Source organism: Heteronotia binoei, unplaced genomic scaffold, assembly GCF_032191835.1.
Source record: "Heteronotia binoei isolate CCM8104 ecotype False Entrance Well unplaced genomic scaffold, APGP_CSIRO_Hbin_v1 ptg000814l, whole genome shotgun sequence".
Lineage (NCBI taxonomy): Eukaryota > Metazoa > Chordata > Lepidosauria > Squamata > Gekkonidae > Heteronotia > Heteronotia binoei.
Window position 1 is genome coordinate 1 of NW_026800105.1, and position 20,778 is coordinate 20,778.

The following is a 20,778-nucleotide window of genomic DNA, read 5'->3' on the forward strand; positions in this document are numbered from 1 at the left end:
AGGGCTTCGGAAAGGCCCGCGGGGGTCGCTGGAGGCCCTCCAGCGACCCCCGCGGGCCTTTCCGACGCTTCCCCGGGGCTCTCAACCCCCACCCCCCGTCCTCCTCCCCCGGGAGGGCGTCGGAAAGGCCCGCGGGGGTCGCTGGAGGGCCTCCAGCGACCCCCGCGGGCCTTTCCGACGCTTCCCCGGGGCTCTCAACCCCCACCCCCCGTCCTCCTCCCCCGGGAGGGCGTCGGAAAGGCCCGCGGGGGTCGCTGGAGGGCCTCCAGCGACCCCCGCGGGCCTTTCCGACGCTTCCCCGGGGCTCTCAACCCCCACCCCCCGTCCTCCTCCCCCGGGAGGGCGTCGGAAAGGCCCGCGGGGGTCGCTGGAGGGCCTCCAGCGACCCCCGCGGGCCTTTCCGACGCTTCCCCGGGGCTCTCAACCCCCACCCCCCCCGTCCTCCTCGCCCGGGAGGGCGTCGGAAAGGCCCGCGGGGGTCGCTGGAGGCCCTCCAGCGACCCCCGCGGGCCTTTCCGACGCTTCCCCGGGGCTCTCAACCCCCACCCCCCGTCCTCCTCGCCCGGGAGGGCTTCGGAAAGGCCCGCGGGGGTCGCTGGAGGCCCTCCAGCGACCCCCGCGGGCCTTTCCGACGCTTCCCCGGGGCTCTCAACCCCCACCCCCCGTCCTCCTCGCCCGGGAGGGCTTCGGAAAGGCCCGCGGGGGTCGCTGGAGGCCCTCCAGCGACCCCCGCGGGCCTTTCCGACGCTTCCCCGGGGCTCTCAACCCCCACCCCCCGTCCTCCTCCCCCGGGAGGGCTTCGGAAAGGCCCGCGGGGGTCGCTGGAGGCCCTCCAGCGACCCCCGCGGGCCTTTCCGACGCTTCCCCGGGGCTCTCAACCCCCACCCCCCGTCCTCCTCCCCCGGGAGGGCTTCGGAAAGGCCCGCGGGGGTCGCTGGAGGGCCTCCAGCGACCCCCGCGGGCCTTTCCGACGCTTCCCCGGGGCTCTCAACCCCCACCCCCCGTCCTCCTCCCCCGGGAGGGCTTCGGAAAGGCCCGCGGGGGTCGCTTGAGGCCCTCCAGCGACCCCCGCGGGCCTTTCCGACGCTTCCCCGGCCTCTACCACCCCCCCCCCCCGTGCTGGCGGAGGCCCGGGAGGGCATCGGAAAGGCCTCTCCGCCGCCGCCGCCGGACTCGCCGCCGCTGCCGCCGCCGCTGGACTCGCCGCTGCCGTAGGTAAGGGGGCCGAAAGCGGGGGGGGGGCTGGCGGTTGGGGGTTTGCCTTCCTTTCTTCCCTCCCTCCTTCCTTCCTTTCTTCCTTCCCTCCTTCCTTCCTTCCTTCCTCCTTCCTTCCTTCCTTCCTTCCTTCCTTCCTTCCTTCCCTCCTTCCTTTCTTTCTTCCCTTCTTCCCTCCCTCCCTTTCTCCCTCCCTCCCTCCCTCCCTCCCTCCCTTCCTTCCTTCCTTCCTTCCTTCCTTCCTTCCTTCCTTCCTTCCTTCCTTCCTTCCTTCCTTCCTTCCTTCCTTCCTTCCTTCCTTCCTTCCTTCCTTCCTTCCTATGTTCTTATGTGACACAGAGTGTTGGACTGGATGGGCCACTGGCCTGATCCAACAGGGCTTCTCTTATGTTCTTATGTGGCGCAGAGTGTTGGACTGGATGGGCCACTGGCCTGATCCAACAGGGCTTCTCTTATGTTCTTATGTGACGCAGAGTGTTGGACTGGATGGGCCACTGGCCTGATCCAACAGGGCTTCTCTTATGTTCTTAAGTGTGACACAGAGTGTTGGACTGGATGGGCCACTGGCCTGATCCAACAGGGCTTCTCTTATGTTCTTAAGTGTGACACAGAGTGTTGGACTGGATGGGCCACTGGCCTGATCCAACAGGGCTTCTCTTATGTTCTTATGTGACGCAGAGTGTTGGACTGGATGGGCCACTGGCCTCATCCAACAGGGCTTCTCTTATGTTCTTATGTGACACAGAGTGTTGGACTGGATGGGCCACTGGCCTGATCCAACAGGGCTTCTCTTATGTTCTTATGTGACGCAGAGAGTTGGACTGGATGGGCCACTGGCCTGATCCAACAGGGCTTCTCTTATGTTCTTATGTGATGCAGAGTGTTGGACTGGATGGGCCACTGGCCTGATCCAACAGGGCTTCTCTTATGTTCTTATGTGACGCAGAGTGTTGGACTGGATGGGCCACTGGCCTGATCCAACAGGGCTTCTCTTATGTTCTTAAGTGTGACACAGAGTGTTGGACTGGATGGGCCACTGGCCTGATCCAACAGGGCTTCTCTTATGTTCTTATGTGACGCAGAGTGTTGGACTGGATGGGCCACTGGCCTGATCCAACAGGGCTTCTCTTATGTGACAATACTGACTTTGGTGGACCCAAGCACTGATTCAGTGTAAGGGAGCTTTGTGTTTGTGTCTTCTAGTGCAATTTTGTTCTCAGATCCTGTATTTACTTCATCAGTATATGGGATAAGGCACTTTCTCAACTGTGCTGCATAATGCAGCCTATTTATTTTGTCCTGTTGGCTCTGTTGGCTCTATCTGCGCCACCTTCATCACTTTCGGGGTGTGGATCCCCCAGTGGAGTGGTCTCCCGACTCCCTCCGCCGGCTGTTTCTGATAGCCCTGCGCTCCCTCTTTCATTTGATATGTGTCCCGTGCGGGTGCCACCCTCCCGCCGGGAGATGCCGCAAAATGAGCCCCCTTGAGGCTTATGGCGGCAGGGCTCGGGGGAAGCGAGCTAGACTGCTGTTCTTTTGAGGGGTTATAGAGTGTTTCGAGCCCGTCCCTGTGGCATCGGTCCCATCATTGTGGGGCCCAGGGGGCCGGCGCAGCGGCCTGCTGAAGCAGCCTGTCGGTCACTTCCGGGTTCCTGTCTTGCATCTCGACCTGTGTTATTAGTGACAGGCTGCTTCGGCGGGCCGCTGCGCCGGCCCCCTGGGTCCCACAACGATGAGACCGATGCCACAGGGATGGGCTCGAAACACTCTATAACCCCTCAAAAGAACAGCAGTCTAGCTCGCTTCCCCCGAGCCCTGCCGCCATAAGCCTCAAGGGGGCTCATTTTGCGGCATCTCCCGGCGGGAGGGTGGCACCCGCACGGGACACATATCAAATGAAAGAGGGGGCGCAGGGCTATCAGAAACAGCCGGCGGAGGGAGTCGGGAGAGCACCCCACTGGGGGATCCACACCCCGAAAGTGATGAAGGTGGCGCAGATAGAGCCAACAGAGCAAACAGGACAAAATAAATAGGCTGCATTATGCAGCACAGTTGAGAAAGTGCCTTATCCCATATACTGATGAAGTATATACAGGATTTGAGAACAAAATTGTTTCCGGCGGTGATATTTGGGGGATTTTTGGGGACGTCACAGGAAGTGCTGTGAAGTCACTTCCTGTTTCCGGCAGTGGCATTTGGGGGAAATGATGTCATTTGGGGGAAGTGATGTCAGAGGAAGTGATGTCACTTCCCGTTTCCGGCAGGTGACGCGGGGGAAATGATGTCACAGGAAGTGGTGTCACTTCCTGCTTCCGGCGGTGGCATGACATCACCGGAAGTGACGTTACCGGAAGTGACGTCACCGGAAGTGACGTCACTTCCTGTTTCCGGCGGCGCACGCGCTTCGCGCGCGCGCACCCCTACCTCCCCCCCCCCAGGTGTCCCTGGCTGGCCTTCAGACATTATGGTCACCCTAGTCATGGCTGTAGTGGTGGTGGCCACTGTGTTCTTCATCATTGCATGTATCTCTGCTTGGTGTCTGTGCAGGTGATTCAATGAGGAGGAAACTTGGAAGGACAAAAGTGCAGTATGGGCAGGCTGCAGTGACCAATGAAGATCCTGCCATTCCACCATGGGGCTGGATCCCACTGATTTCAACCTAGCTCCTGCAGCATCCCAACTCTGAAAGCCATCTGTCCTGCAAGCCCACCCTGCTCACAGGCATGCTGTAATAGGGAGGACTCACCCCATCCCCCCATAGCTTCCTGAAGCAGCTTGCAAAGCCCCAGGGGCTGTACCTGATACTTCATTACTGTTTTCTTGCTGCTGTTCAATAAAGTCTGGCTTGATCTACAAGCTCAGCCTCTATCCCTGTCTGTTTGTTGTTGAGCAGATGAGGTTTGCTCCCTGCCAGTCCCAACCATGCAATTATCTGCCCCCTTCTATGGCTTCCCCAGAGTGCTTCCTAGAATTACCTCCCTTTCTCATCTGAGGAGGTGAGCTCTGACTTGGGGAGCTCATGCTGAGATTCATGATGTCAGTCTTCATGGAGGCATTTTTGGTTTTTGATGCGTGCAAGCACCCAGAGGAAGCAACAGCGGTTTTGTTTTCTTTTCGGGTCAACTGGAGTAGGGAAAGTTTAGCTAGTTAGGATGGAGCGTGCTAAGAAACTGGAAATCCTGAAGATGACAAAGCCACAGCTCCAGGAAGAGTGCGCAAAGCAAGAGCTGGAGTGTGACAACCTGACTGTAGTAGATATGCAAGTCCTCCTGTTGGAGCATCTTGAGCATGCAGGGGCACCTGCAAAAGTGGCCCCCACCCAGTCAGAAGCAACCTTGCGGCTACAGATGGAACTGGAGAGAATGCGTATCAAGGAGGAACGAGAGAGAGAGGAACGACAAGCAGAGAGGGATGCAGTCCGCAGACGGGAGGAAAGAGAGAGAGAGGAACGACAAGCAGAGAGGGATGCGATCCGCAGACAGGAAGAAGCAGAGATCCGCCGGCAGGAGGAAAGAGAGAAAGCTGAGATCCGCAGACAGGAAGAAAAAGAGAGAGCTGATATCCGCAGACGGGAACAGGAAGAGCAACGTCGCCATGAGCTTGAGGTGCTACGTCTGGAAGCTGAACTAAGCAAAGAGGTCCAAGTCACGCCCAAGGACTTTGCAGAGTACCAAGAGGGAGAAGACCCCTCCATATACCTCTCCAACTTTGAGAGGGCAGCCAAACAGTGGGGGATTGCAGAGGAGGACTATATGTCTTACCTTTGTAGCAACCTGACTGGAGAGCTTTCAGCCATCTATTACAGCATGCCTATGGAAGATGGGGGGATAACTTTTGTGGCCTATAAAGCCACTGTATTTAAAAGGTTTAAACTGGGGCCAGACCACTCCCGAAAGCAGTTCAGGGGTTTGGCTCCACAAGAAGGTAAATCCTATTCTGAATGTGGGGTAATGAAGGAACAAACCGTTCCAGTGTTATTGGGCCGGGATTTGGTGGTTGGCCAGTACCCTATCAAGGCTGTACCCCGCAGCCAAACCCCCAGGGGGAAGTGGGAGGAGGAAGGCAACTTTAAGGAAGCCACCTCACCACCAACCAGGGAGGGGGAAATAACCCAGGTTACTGAGGACGAAGAGAGGGCGGTCACCCAGGAGGGGGAGGACCAGTCTGTCTCAAGCCCTGGAGTAGGGTGTTCCCAAGGGGAAGAGGGGTGTAGCTTTCCCCAAGTGCAGCAAGAGGCTGTGGATGTTCCTAGCGAGGAAGGGAACCTGTCTAGCGTAAAGGATGTGCATCCTGAAGAGACCGAGGTGGAGGGTGGAGATTTCACAGGAGGTTCTGAGAGCAGCAAGGCTAATGTGGGCTCAGAGGAGCACATAGCTGAAGGCTTGGGGGAACGGGAGCGGTTCCAGAAGGGGGTCCGGAGCGGCCTTAGGTGGGAACCGGTTCACCAAGTAGCTGTGGATCAGGAAGTGGGATCGTCCGAGACGCTCTCAAAACAGGTCGTCTTGAAGCAGGGCAGACAGGAATCCTGGGAAGCTGTGGGACCTTCCAGGCAAGAGGGGGGTCAGTTTGGTAGTGCTGAAAAACCAACCGAGGGGACTGAGAACCCAAGCCAAACCCTCAGGGGAAGGTGGGGGGAGGAAGGCAACTTTAGGGAAGCCACCTCACCACCAACCAGGGAGGGGGAGGACCAGCCTGTCTCAAGCCCTGCAGGAGGGTGTGCCCAATGGGAAGAGGGGTGCCAATTTCCGCAAGGGCAGCAGGATGCTGTGGAGTCTTCCAGGCAGGAAGGAGCTCAGTTGGCTGACACTGAAAAACCAACTGAGGGGGCGGAGAACCCAGATCAAACTTTGGCTGAGTGTCCTGGAAACAGTGGGACTAGGGGTGGCTTGAAGGAACAGATGGTAGGAAGTCTGGGGGAGCCAGAAATGTTCCTGTCTGAGGTTCAAAGTGACCCGAGGCTGGAACCACTGTGTGAGTTGGCAAGGGACCAGGAAGTGGAGTTCTCAGAAGTTGAGACAGGGGATAGGGTGATGGTTTCCCTGCCACTTCATACTGGTGAACGGAAAGTGGAATGGGAGGGACCCCATATGATTGTGGATGACCTAGACGATGCTACCTGTGTGGGGGCTATGGAGAAAATGGGAAAGGCAGTTCAAGTGGTGCAGGTGAATATACCACAGCCATTCTCTGCGAGGTCCATGGTGTTGCACATAGGTAGGAAGGAAGGAGACACAAAGAAGCTGGGACAGCAATTGTTTGGAGCCCCAGAGGTAGTTTTCTGGGAGGACAGAGTGGACAGAGGGAACATTCCACCAATGAGGGATAAAGAAGCAACTGTGTGGGAACTGGGCAGTTTCCAACTTCAGATGTGGGGCCAGGAATTTGCTCCTTTGATGGGCCACTCACCCCAGCCACAGCAGCAACGGAGGGAGAGCACCAAACTCCAGAGGTGGTCCTGGGAGACGGAGGAGTACATCTTAAAGACTGGACATTCCTTCTGAATGCAGCAATGCGACTTGTTGGCCAGAAAGGACATGGGCACCTAGGGTGCTGGACTTTGTGTATTATTGGAGAAATACCTGAATGTTTGTGTAATGTTTTGGTTAATGGGTTTCTCCTTGTTTGTTTGGATTCTGCTACGGGGTCACCTCTGTAGGAGGCAACCCCTCCGGCTCAGAATTTAAGGAGGGGGACGTGTGGAGAAACGCCATCTGAGAGTGTTGGTGCTTCATCCAAAAAGGCAGGGATCAGTAAATCCATTCAGCAGGCTTTGTAGCCTTCCCCTCACTCCCCCCCTCCCTTCCAGAGCCAAACCAACAACGCTAGGGGGAAAGTCTCCTAGAGAAGCAGGAAGTGCTGTTGTTCTTGCCATGTGCTAGGCAGGAAGAGTTTCTCAGTTGGAGGCCAGCGCTCGAGCGAGCATGTGGTGAGCAATGGAGGCTCCTGCCTGTGGGGGAGGCCTGCTCAGGAAAATGAGGCTTCCAGGCAGTAAGACAAAGTAAGTCATTCAAAAAGGGCAGGGCATGTCTAGATCAGGGCCAACCGGATGCGTTTATAATCAACTTTTCTTTGTTATGCTGTTTGCTGAGCTGTGCTGTGCTGTGCTAATTTTGTAAATGCAACTGTTTTTGTTTTCCTATCTTTTTCTCTTTTTAAATAAATATATTTTTACTGTTTAAATGCTGGCAGTCAATCTCTGTACCACCTAGATCCCCATACCGCTTTAGACCACGCTGTGTTAAGAAGGGGGCCCCGGGGAAGGGGGAAGGCATGCAGTTGGATATGGTGCCAATCCTCCAGGGGTGCCCCAAAGAAGCGCTGAGGTCTCTGTGAAACCCAAGTGCAGGGTGGCAGAGGACCTTGAGGCCTAGCCTCATAGCGGGAGAGGGGGATTGGGAGTCCTGTTCCTCTCAATCTGAACCCCGGGACTGAGCAGGTGGTGGCAGCGCGCCCAAGGGGCAGGAGGAGACATAGCTCCCTCCAGGAGTTGGCGACTCCATAGGGAGCTGACGGGACCGGGCCTGAAGGCAGAATCGGGCCGGTTCCGCCACAACTCTGTTTTGTGTAGCTGCACAATATAACACCCTTCCTCCTGTGGGCTATGGTGGGGAGGACACACTCAGGCCACATGCCTCTGTTGGGGTTACACTGTCATTTGATCTTTCCTTCCAGTCCTCAGGTGCTGGGGGGGGCAGTGGCTTCAGCAGGTAGTGACTGGCTGTACCTGTGCCATTCAGATGAACATTGTGGGGCACCATTGCCTGATTGGTGGGTGTGCCCAGGGTTGCTATAGACTTTGGCATGCTTGCTTTGCAGCTAGTGCCATGTGGTGATTGTGTTGGTTTTTTCCCCTATGAAATATCTATAGGGACGTGACCACCTGCACAACCACAGCAGCAGCCCTCAGGATGGGCTGCAAAGCAGCAACACAGGCTTTAATCAATAATACATTTATGCAAGAGGGTTTTTTTAAGGCAATGGAAATGCCTTGGAATAAGCCGGTAATTATTTGAAACAAACAATAGATATTTTTTTCTCTATACATTTCATTAGGCTATCCCAATCTGTAAACATTGTTATCGTGCTGAACTGGAATCAGATGGCACAAAGATTATGCAGTACTGTACTGTGGCAGGATTTTCTGGGTTAAAATAATTCCTTAGAATATCCAGCCTGTCCTCAACCTATGGGCATCAAATTCAAATGGGTTAGAACAGCGGTCCCCAACCTTTTCAGCACTAGGGACTGGTTTTGTGGAATACAATTTTTCCATAGACTGGGGGGGTGGGGGGCATGGTTTTGGGATGATACAATTGTGCACTTTATTTCTATTAGTTTAGGGTAGTGGTTAAGTGTGCGGACTCTTATGTGGGAGAACCGGGTTTGATTCCCCACTCCTCCACTTGCAGCTGCTGGAATGGCCTTGGGTCAGTCATAGCTCTCACAGAGTTGTCGTTAAAGGGGAAGCTTCTGAGAGAGCTCTCTCAGCTGCACCCACCTCACAGGGTGTCTGTTATGGGGGAAGAAGGCAAAGGAGATTGTGAGCCGCTCTGACACTCTGAAATCTGGCGTGGAGGGTAGGATATAAATCCAATGTCCTCTTCTTCTTACTATTATTATTATTATTAAGAACATAAGAGAAGCCATGTTAGATCAGGCCAATGGCCCATCCAGTCCAACACTCTGTGTCACACAGTGGCCCAAAAAAATTATATATATACACATACACACACACACACACTGTGGCTAATAGCCACTGATGGACCTGTGCTCCATATTTCTATCTAAACCCCTCTTGAAGGTGGCTATACTTGTGGCCGCCACCACCTCCTGTGGCAGTGAATTCCACATGTTAATCACCCTTTGGGTGAAGAAGTACTTCCTTTTATCCGTTTTAACCTGACTGCTCAGCAATTTCATTGAATGCCCACGAGTTCTTGTATTGTGAGAAAGGGAGAAAAGGACTTCTTTCTCTACTTTCTCCATCCCATGCATTATCTTGTAAACCTCTATCATGTCACCCCGCAGTCGACGTTTCTCCAAACTAAAGAGTCCCAAGCGTTTCAACCTTTCTTCATAGGGAAAGTGTTCCAACCCTTTAATCATTCTAGTTGCCCTTTTCTGGACTTTCTCCAATGCTATAATATCCTTTTTTAGGTGCAGCAACCAGAACTGCACACAGTACTCCAAATGAGACCGCACCATCGATTTATACAGGGGCATTATGATACTGGCTGATTTGTTTTCAATTCCCTTCCTAATAATTCCCAGCATGGTGTTGGCCTTTTTCATTGCAAACGCACACTGTCTTGACATTTTCAGTGAGTTATCTACCACGACCCCAAGATCTCTCTCTTGGTCAGTCTCTGCCAGTTCACATCCCATCAACTTGTATTTGTAGCTGGGATTCTTGGCCCCAATGTTACATTTGAAACAATTACAATGTAACAATTACATTGTTACTACATTACTACATTGTTATGTACATTACTACATTATTACTACATTGTAATTTATAATGAAATAATTATACAACTCACGGCCCGGTTGCTAACAGGCCACGGACCAGGACCGGTCCACAGACTGAGGGTTGGGGGCCCCTGGGTTAGAGGATCAAAATCCCACCAAGCGTTAGCCCATCATTGTTTACTGGAGGGAGGGAGTAAATTCTGCCTGCAGCGGTCATTGGGGAGTCATCCCGCCTAAGGGCATCAGTTCTCGTGCAATGATGTGGAGATGCATGGCAGAGAGATTAAAACCCACACAGAGAGCTCCAATGCCTTGTAAGCCACCTTGGCCTTATGTTTGACCCCTGCTGTACTTGATGTGTTGATATTGCATACATACAATCATAGATGCTATTGAATTGCAACTTACTTATGGTGACCCCAGCAAGGGGCTTTCAAGGCAAGTGAGAAGCAGAGGTGTTTTGCCATTGCCATCCTCTGCAGACTCAGCGCAGAGCCTTCCTTGGTGGTCTTCCATCCAAGTACCAGTCCTGCTTAGCCTCTAAGGTTGATGAGATCAATTTTTACCATGCCACTTTCCCTCCTTGATATTGTATAAAAGGTAAAGGTAGTCCCTTGCGCAAGCACCAGTCTTTTTCAACTCTGGGTTACATTGCTTTCACAACGTTTTCATGGCAGACTTTTTACAGGGTGGTTTGCCAATGCCTTCCCAAGTCATCTACACTTTCACCCAGCAAGCTGGGTACTCATTTTACCGACCGCAGAAGGATGGAAGGCTGACTCAACCTTGAGCTGGCTACTTGAACCCAGCTTCCACCAGGATCGAACTCAGGTTGTAAGCAAACTGCTCTGACTGCAGTATTGCAGCTTTACCACTCTACGCCACGGGGCCCATTGATATTGTATACATGTCATCTTTAACTGTAAACAAGGGCTGCCAATTCCCAATGCATTTCCCATTATCATCTGTGTATAGTTTATGGGGCACATAGCAACATACCTGTATCCTGTCCTCAGGGAGCTCAGTTTTCATTGCTAACATTTCCCTGGCATATACATCAGGGTAATGAGCTTCATTGAAAGCCTTTTCCAGTTCCTCCAGTTGGTGTGCAGTAAATACCGTCCTGAAGGTACAGGGGATTAAAAAACAACAGTCATGGTGGCCTATTGCAGCTTTCACACAAAAAATGCCATCAGTTAATAATATATCTTGCATCCAGTGTAAAAAATGGACGCATGAGCCATTATCATGGCAACTAGAGACTACATTAAAAGCTTGTAAACTGTAAGTAGAATGAATTATATCTTCTAAACCTCACTGGTTAAGACCTGCACAGCTTTTGACCAACCAAAACAAATGTACGATAGCTTGTTAAGCATCTGACAACCCTCCCCTCCTCTCAGACCCTCCCAGAAAGCCAGCAAAAATACAGTGAGCCCCAGGTAGGGCATGCCTCCTGCTTGGCTATGTTCAGTGTCTAAAATCTTGGCTGGCAAACAAACTCCCTCTCCAGGAAACGGGAAAGAAGGAAGGGGAGAGCCATGCAATCTGTGGTCTAGGGTTTGGGAGATATGATACATTTGTATAAAGTGATTAGTGGGGTGGAGAAAAATAGATTTCCCCCCTTTCTCCTATAATACTAATATAGGGGTTCACCAGTGAGATGACTGGCAGATAATGACAGGTCATCTAGAAATTCCTTGCATGTCTACCAGGTTTTGTCACTCAATGCTGCTGAGTAAGGAAGAGAGAACTGAGCACCCTCGCTAGGGTTGTCACAGCAGTGGAAAGGCACCAAAACTACTACTGCAGCATCGGTTGCATTGCAGCATCCAACACAGGTACAGCTGAAAGCATCATGAACCCCTGCCATACTCTACAGATCACTCAGCCACCACATGTCTGAATACCAACTGATGGCAGCTAATATCATGTCCTACTGGTGAGTTCTAAGGCATTATGGTGGGCATGTCGGCATATGAAGTAGAAATGCCTTAACAAGATAGCAACTTGTAGGCAGATCATGTTGATCTATCTGACAGGTAAAGATCACATGACTGGACATATTGCATAAGCCTGCAGGTGGTGCTTCAGTGACTCAGCATGTCTGCACTGATTGGGCAAAAGGACACATAACTCTGTATATAAGTCTGTGCTGTACTTGCCAGTGTATGTGTTAGGGTTTACAGATACCTTTAGCAGAGTTGTGTGGAGAGAACCACAAATAAACAGCCAGGCAGACGGTTTAGCTTAAGAATAAAGTAGTTTACTTTTACTATGAGGAAAAGGTGACTGGGATTTCTAGAAAACAAATAAGGACTCAATATCCTTTCTAGCTTCTAAGCTACATCTCGACTCCAAACTCTAACTGCATGGAGATCTGAGGGCTTTACACAAAGGGCAATAAAAACTGACCAAATGGTTTCCCCAGACCACCTCCCAAATATATGGATTAGCCTATTAGGGCTTTCCTTCAATGGTCACTATACATATTGACACCCAGCCTTGGCCGGAAGTACATGCACACATTCTCATTGGCTATACTTCTCACTGGCTAAACATCAGCATGCATATACATTCATTTAATTAACTCATGACAACAGGAAGTGAAATTGCAATAGAAACCCAACAATCCCCTTCTCAAGTTCACGAACTAAAGTCATGAAGTTTCAGCTTCTCTCTCAGGTGCTCGAACTTCTTCTTGGTGAGCGGCTTGGTCAGGATGTCAGCAATCATTTCTTCTGAAGGACAAAACTTTACTTCAATCATTCCTTGTTGCTGCAACACCCTCACCTTGTGGTATCGTACAGAAATGTGCTTGGTCTTGCCTTTGACACTTTCACTCTTGATCAAACTTAGGCAAGATGTGTTATCTTCAAACAGGGTTACTGGAATAGGCTCTTCTATTCCAAAGTCTCTCAGCAGGTGTAGGATCCATTCAAGCTCATTGCAGGCACCTGCTGCAGAATCAAACTCAGCTTCCGTTGAAAACATAGCTACAATACTCTGCTTGCGACTTGTCCAGTTGATCAGGTTGCTTCCATAGAAAAACAAATACCCACTAACTGATTTGCGTTCAGTAGTGTCTTTGGCCCAATCAGCATCCATGTATCCAACCAATCTCGGGTCGTCATCAGCTGTGATCTTCAGTTTCAGATCAGCTGTCCCAATAAGATACTTAACAAGTCTCTTCACTGCTTTCCAAACATGGTGATTAGGTGAGCTTGTCTTTCTGCTCAAGATTCCAACGGCTGCACTTATATCAGGTCAGGTAAGTTGAGCTAGATACAAAAGTTTCCCAATGGTCTCTCTGTACAGATGATTGTCCTTTAGAGGCACTCCATCTTCCAGCTTGAGGTAAGATGGGTCAAGTGGGAAACTTGCTCTCTTGATATCTTCCAGGCTCAGTGCCTTAGCAAGATTCAGGATTTTGGTTCTTTGACTCAGAAGAAAACCTCCATTCTCAGTCCTTTCTATCTGTATTCCAAGATAGTGGTTCAAAGTCCCAACACATTTTACTTCCACTTCTGCATTCAGCTTGTCAATTATCTCTTGCACATCAGACTCATATTGACAGCATAACAACAGTCCATCAGTTGACATCAGTACATACTGGCATTTATCATTCTTCAGTTTGAAGAACAGGCTGGGTTCTACTTTCCCTTGCTGGAACCCTTGCTTCTGCAGAAAAGCAGTTAGCACTTCACTCAGTCCTTTATCAGGTAAGTTTGCAAAACATCACCATTAGCAAGTTTCAGAGTTCTCCGCTCACTTTCATCCAGACAAACAAACCATTGACAAAATCTGCATACATGCATAGTCGACTCAGTATCCAGCAAAAAGGCTTTCTTTGCATAGTCATCAGCTTTTAGCATAAACGAAACTTCAGCACGTGGCTTTTCCTTTGTCTGTGAGCTAGTAGCCCCCTGCTGGGAAACACCTCCTCCTTTGTGTGAGAAGCCCGGGCCATCACCTGTAGATCTGCCTTGCTTTGATTTACAAAATCTCACTATGTGCCCTTGCCTCAGGCAAGATCCTTTGATCTCTGCCCCCTTTTTCCTCCTTCACTGCTAATGCTTGCATTTGGCTTGACATTTTAGAGAGTTTCCGTTTATCACTTAAGTCTCTCAAATATGCAATCGTGAAATCAATATCAATCTCTTCTCTGGATTCAATCAGGGCCAAAATACTCTCATAAGACTCTGGAAATGAGGAGACAATGACTGCCTGAAGTTCCTCAGTGGAAACTGTACCTCCTGCTGATCTTAATTCAGCTACAAGAGCCAGAATTCTATCTAGGTGATAGATATCACCCTCTGAGATATCACCCCCTGGGGCAAGACTGAGGTAATAGAGGCGTTTGCACAGATACTGCCTCTGGTTAAAGGTGCGTTGCCCTTACTTTGAATTCAGATTATTCCAAATCTCCTTTACGTGGTCACAATTAACAACAATGGCTATCTCTTGGGATGAGACAGAACTTAGAATCAGCAGCTTGGCTTTAAACTCGTCTGCATCAAATTTATCTCTTTGCTCTTGAGACAAATCCTCTGGAATTACATAATCCAGCACATAATTTATCTGTTGCACACTCAGAGCACACTCAATTGCCATTTTCCATAAAAGGAAGTTATACTTGGACAATTTAGGGATGCTAAGCTTATGGGAACCTTCCATATTGTATACAACCTGCTCTGGTGGCTGTAACATCATTCTTTCCTCAGCCGAAGATGCTCTTGCAGAACTTGCAGGCGCTTGCCTCTGTCTGGGTCTTCTTCTCCAATGGGACATCAAAGAGAATTCGTTCTTTGTTCCCAAGCGGCCAGCCAGCGACCACGAGCGATGGGGAAGGAATTCCTTCAGATGCAAATCTGTGAACAATAGACCTGAGTTCTTCTTTACACCTTTCTTTAGCTAATTAACGCCTTGGCTTTTTGCTCAAAGCTATGAAGCTCACTGCGGCCCAAAACCTTTTGTTAGGGTTTACAGATACCTTTAGCAGAGTTGTGTGGAGAGAATCACAAATAAACAGCCAGGCAGACGGTTTAGCTTAAGAAAAAAGTAGTTTACTTTTACTATGAGGAAGAGGTGACTGGGATTTCTAGAAAACAAATAAGGACTCAATATCCTTTCTAGCTTCTAAGCTACATCTCGACTCTATGGAGTCCAAACTCTAACTGCATGGAGATCTGAGGGCTTTACACAAAGGGCAATAAAAACTGACCAAATGGTTTCCCCCAGACCACCTCCCAAATATATGGATTAGCCTATTAGGGCTTTCCTTCAATGGTCACTATACATATTGACACCCAGCCTTGGCGGGAAGTACGTACACACATTCTCATTGGCTATACCTCTCACTGGCTAAATATCAGCACGCATATACATTCATTTAATTAACTCATGACAACAGGAAGTGAAATTGCAATAGAAACCCAACAGTATGCCATTGTGGTATCAGGTGTCTGGCGAAGCAGTTTGTCAGTAAGAACTATGACTGACTATAAGGACTATGTATATATACTGTAAATAACATTGTAAAATTATAAATAGAACCAACCTCTGCTGGTGTGTGTATACACTGCTTTGGAGCTACAACATCTACCCTGCTAGTCCCTTTGCGGAGGGACTGTGGCTCAGTGGTAGAGCATCTGCTTGGAAAGCAGAAGGTCCCAGGTTCAATCCCTGGCATCTCCAAAATAAGGGTCCAGGCAAATAGGTGTGAAAAACCTCACCTTGAGACCCTGGAGAGCTGCTGTCAGTCTGAGAAGACAATACTGACTTTGATGGACCAAAGGTCTGATTCAGTATAAGGCAGCTTCATGTGTTCATATGTTCAAAACTTCCATCAGGGCATGGCAGGAAGCAGGATGCTAGACTAGATGGATCTTTGCTCTGTAGTATTCCAGTGGAATAGTCCTAACCCCTGGTAATCCTCATACTTTAGAAATTTCCCAAAATAAATTTACACACAGGCTTCTTGCTGTCCTGCCTTCAACACCTCCTGGATGACTAGAGTAGAATTATCTTTATCACAATCTTAGTTTATAAAATAACTATCAATTTTTGGTTGAAGATTATTTTTCATATGGCTTCTGAATTACTAACTTTGGCATATGGAGAAATTAAGGATAGGTCTTGGCACAGTTTTGTTTTGAGAATAGTGGCTAAGCTCGGCTTCTCAGTTGATCATCTGAAATCCCTTGGATTTTACACTGCCAAATCTCTTGTCAAGCAAAGATTGTTAGATCAGTGTATTGAAGCTGACATGGGACTATTAGGCAAACTGAGAATTTCTGCAATTTATAAACAGTTATCTTCCTCATCTCTGGTATCTTCTCCATATTTCGTTAATCTAATTAATTTCAAGTATTGGAAAGCTTTCATTAGGGCTCGTTTTAATATCTTGCCATTATTGGCCAATGATGGTCGATTTAAACAGATACCAAATGAGAAAAGAGTTTGCCCCTGTGATCAAATGTCCATTGAAGACCTATCTCATGTCATATCTTATTGTGTAAAACATGAGGCTGAACGAAATAGGTTTTTGTGTACCATTTATCTCACCTTCTTGGAAGGTCAGACCAAGAGAAATCAGTATTCCTATTGTCAGATAGAAATAAATATATTAGTTTCCAAGTGGCAAGATTTGTGGCTGCCATTATAGATTTTAAAAAATGAGTAATGAGATATATGGACTACTCTCCTTTTTACCACTTAAGGTTATTTGTTTTCTTAGGATGTTATTGGATAAATTTTAAATCATAATTTATTATTGATAATTCAGCCTAAATTTTATCGTGATTCATATAATTTTATTTTTGTATTGAATGTTTTATTGAGTTTTTCTGTTGTTAAGTTTAGTTATTAGTTGATATGGCATTTTGTTGCTAATGCAATAAAGATTATTATTACTATTACTATTACTACTACTACTACTACCCTCAACTACTTAATTATCCACATCTCATCCAATATATTTCTCTCACTCTCTGCCTCCCAGTTACCTGAAAAATCTTCCTCAAGTAAGGGAAAACATAAGAGGGTAGCTGCATTTTTAAAAATTATACCTCACCTGTCAGCCAAAGGCTTCTGAGGTAGCTTCCACATAGCATCAAAAGTTAAAAACAATTCTATAAAAAATATCAACATCCAGCAATGGAAGTGCCATTAAAAGACAAACAAGGTTTGCAAGCACATATACACACATCACCAATTAACCAAATGCCTTCATACACACACACAAAAAACAACCTAAATAGACCAGTTCTCAGGTGAGCAGTTGCAGGAAGGACTTCCATAATCGATATACCGCTTTTCTTTCCAGACTTGTGATTAAACAGGTTGAGAGTCTCCCAAATCAATCATATTCAGTGTTGCAAGGAAACTGACACTTGCAGAGTTGAGACTTAATCCAAGCCAGTTTTAGCCCTGGATCCAGTTTTCACTGATAGAACTTAGCACTAAATTTGATTAACCATTGATTAAATGCAGCTTAAGACTTCCTGCACAGATAGTTTTGAGCTCCAAAAACAACTAACTGTAGAAATTAAGTAGTGGATAGTTCACACAAGTAGTTGAGTCTTCCTCCAATATCTACAGTAAAGCTTAAAAATGCAGATACCCTAAATGGGACTCTGAGAAACCATGAGATGTTCTTAGGAAGATTAATTTGAAATCTGTCATTACAACTTGAGGTTAGCAGGACTACAGATAATGTCCTGTACTGTTTGCACTGTTACCTGTGCCGTCGTTTCTTTCTCTTGATCTGGGACCCAGAAGTCTTCAGGTCACTCTTGTCCCCCGACAAGCTATCGTCATCTGTTAAATATTTTAAAGGAAAAGAAAACTGTCCAATCTGTTTTTTTCCATTTGAATCTAACAAGAAAGGTATCTTCAGAGATACCCGAGGGTGGGGGGGGGGGAGGTTCACCTATGACTCTATGCTGACCCATATGTAAGAAACCTTTCTACTAGGCCATACCCAATGATCATGAACCAAGGAGAGGGAGGCAGATGACTGCCAGCCAGGAGAGCAAGCAGGGTTGGCAAGTGGCCAGAGTTGATTAAAACCACTCTTCTCAGTCATCATGAATATAGGTCAGCTTCATCCATCTCCTCTGCCAAGCAAAAGAAAGGAGTGGGGAGTGCTGGCACAAACTCTAGCTTTTCAGCACCAGGAGAACAGCAAGAACAGATGGACAGCACAGCTCTCTGCAAGTCTAGGTTGGGGGAAGAATTAGAGGCAGCCCAATTCATCTACCAAAGGACCAATAGAAACAGGCCAGGAGTAACCAAGGCAAACCCAACTGGCCCTATCAGAAGCCCTGTCTGAACCACAGCAGAAGTTATTAGATATCCCTTCTTTTAGGCAGATTCTTTATTTTAGATCACTTCTTGTCTCACACCAAATTGGCACCTTCTCTTTTGGCAGGATGCCAGTCAGTTAGGACAATTCCAAAATCAGCTTGTCCCCATCTATACTGTAGCTGTCTGAGAGGGCTCCAGGGAACACTGACTGCTATGCTCAGTTTCACGTGCATGTGAAGTTTCATGTCTGAAACTTTGGTACATGTGTGTTCTCACACATGACAAAATGGCACCCTAATGGTTCTAACAGGAGGTTTTAGGAATCCCCTCAGCATTAGTATCAGCAGTATGACATGCATTTAGTGGGCACAGTTCTCAGCTGCCTGATCTCCCAATGTTCAGAGATGAATGCTGGAGATATATGTTGAAAGTTAACCTTTCCAAAGGTCTTTGGTGGGATTTGCCAGAGATTCCATGGAAGTGACTAACCATTACCACACCAAGAAATCAATCTGAAGCAAAAGGTGCCCATTTCCATTTGCCTGGAAGTGGTTTATTCAAGGCAGGATTTAAGTTCTGGTACCTGTTTGCAGTGCCAGTACTGAGATAGGACTAAAGAGAGAGAGCCTTGGTTTTCCCCTCACTTAAGTTGCTCCCCCAAGCCAATGTCCCACCTAGTTTCAGTTCCAGGTCAGAGACTGTAGCCATAGTGATGCTTGAAGGCAAGGCCCCTTGATGCTATGGGTACCAGACAGGACAGTGGACCAGCAGCTGGTAGAACAGAGTGGGGAGGGGCATAGTGGTCTGTTTCTTTTTGAAATACCGCTGGAGTTCATACTTATTCGAAAGTCAGACCCAGCTGAAAACTTCATCCCAGAAACGTGGGTTGCTCAGTGCTGAAGGAAAGGGCCCTTGGAGGCTCTCTCCTCATTGATTCCACTCCCTGATGCTGGAAACCCAATCTGGGGCTCAGTCCTGCCTCTAATTAAATCCTGCGATGTGCAGATCTCCCTGCAGTCCGATGGCATCTGTCCAACACCCCCAGTGAAACAGCCCCTATTTACAAAGTCTATGACTTTAAATGCAAATACAGGTAACAAAATCCTAACCATTGCTTGGGTTAAGGAGAAGCAGCTTCAGAAGAAAAGCAGAGAAGTGGCGGTAAAGAGAGAATGTGTGTAGCCATTCCACCACGGGGCAGCTTTTCTCTTGGCAGGGTTTAAGGGACCTCGAAATCGCCTCTTTCGGAAGCTACATTTTCCTCTGAGAAACCGGGGTGAGGGTGGGGGCAATATAACCCTTTGGATTTAACCCCCCCCCCCCGCACGCCTAGAGAGGGAGTGTTGGGCAGAGCAGAGGCTAGAAGGCGGGCCTTCGGTGCAGAAGCGCGCCCAGCCGATCCCTTCTCAGTCCGAACATGACAGCGCGCTGGGCTTGGCCAGAGGAGCCCTGCAGAGCGAACCCGCCGCTGGGAGGACACAGGGGGAGGAGGAGGAGGAGGCTACCCAGGCACCCGTCACCACCTCTTCAGGGGCAAAGCAGCATCGTCTGCGGCCGCCCATCGACAGGTGCCCCTTTCCCGCACGCCCAGCGGTGCTGGAGCGGTTAGTGCTGCCAGGGATGCGGCTCCCCAAAGCCCCACTCAGCCTCTGGCCACTCAGAGCAGCCTGGAGCAGCAACAGGCCACCCGGGGAGGAGGCTCCCTTGGCTGAAACAAACTGGTCCCCTCCTGGATGGACTACTAATCATCATCTCCTCCTCCTCCTCCTCCTCCGTCATCCCCTCGGAAGCGCCGCTGGATGCTGCCTTTCGCTCCTGCCCAAGATCGCGGGCTGGGAGCGGGGAGGACGGGGGGCTCACTTACCGGAGAGGTGTTGGCTGTGCCTGTGGGCTGCGGGCGGCGCGTAGGGGGCGTGGTGGTGGCGGCGGGGCTGGGGCGGGGGGTCGGGCGCGGGCCGCAGGAAGGGCAGGTGGGCGGGCAGCAGGCAGGGCGCCCCGGAGGGCTGCTGCGGGGCGAAGCCGCAGAGGAAGCCCAAGCCCAGCGGCAGGGCGCCTCCGCCCAAGCCGCCCGGTCCGCCGCCGCCGCCGCCTTCGCAGCCCGAGGAGGAGGACGAAGAGGAGGCGGCGGCGGCGACCGGGCCGGGCGGCTGCAGCTCCGCCTCCAAGCCGAGCAGGTCGGTGATGGCGAAGCCCTTGGAGGCGCGCAGGCTGCCGCTGGCCAAGCGGGCGCCCGCCTTCTCCTGCCCCGCCGCGCTGGGCGCCAGCGCCTTCCCCTTGCCCGGGGCGCCCTCGGCCAGCTCCTCGCGGCCCGTCATGCTGCTCCGCCCGGCGCCGCTGGGATGGGAAGGGAAGGCAAGGCAAGGCGCGCCCGAGCTTTTTATCCCGCTCCCCCCGCCGCCCGCCTCCAATCAGCCGCCGCCGGGCGGGGGGGGGCGCTTGATCCCAGGCCGCCGTCGCCGCCGCTTAATTGCCCCCAATTGGCCCGCCAAGCGACGCCCAGCGCTCCGCAGCTCCCAGCTAGGTCGAGATGGCAGGCAGGAGCTGCCCCACTGAAGGAGCCGCCGAAGCCCTTCAACCAGCTCCCACCGGCCAGAGGCGTCTTGCTAACCCTCACAGCGTCTCTTTGGGCTCTCCGCTAAGGTCTGCCAGCTTCACAGCCCATGAAGTTAATGTGCAGAGAATACACCGTTGGGATCCTGTTCACAGCATACACCCGTTATCTCGCCTTCCTTTCTTTCTCTACACGGACTCCTGAATATCCTCTTTGGATACACAGGGTTGGAT

The 20,778-nt window shown here is 50.1% G+C and overlaps 1 protein-coding gene and 1 non-coding gene across 2 annotated transcripts; one reads left to right on the forward strand and one right to left on the reverse strand.

The window, feature by feature from the left end:
* Nucleotides 1-10,683: 10,683 nt before the first annotated feature.
* Nucleotides 10,684-20,309, reverse strand: LOC132590821 (visual system homeobox 1-like; the record flags this gene model as incomplete). The annotated part of the gene is made up of 3 exons (XM_060263753.1): nucleotides 19,859-20,309; nucleotides 17,427-17,505; nucleotides 10,684-10,807 (listed from the first exon to the last, which is right to left on the reverse strand). Coding segments are annotated over exons 1-3 (654 nt in total), but the record flags the coding sequence as incomplete, so codon positions are not given.
* TRNAS-GGA (transfer RNA serine (anticodon GGA)) lies at nucleotides 15,307-15,381 on the forward strand. Its single transcript has one exon. It is a non-coding gene; the product is annotated as a tRNA-Ser (tRNA).
* Nucleotides 20,310-20,778: the final 469 nt, after the last annotated feature.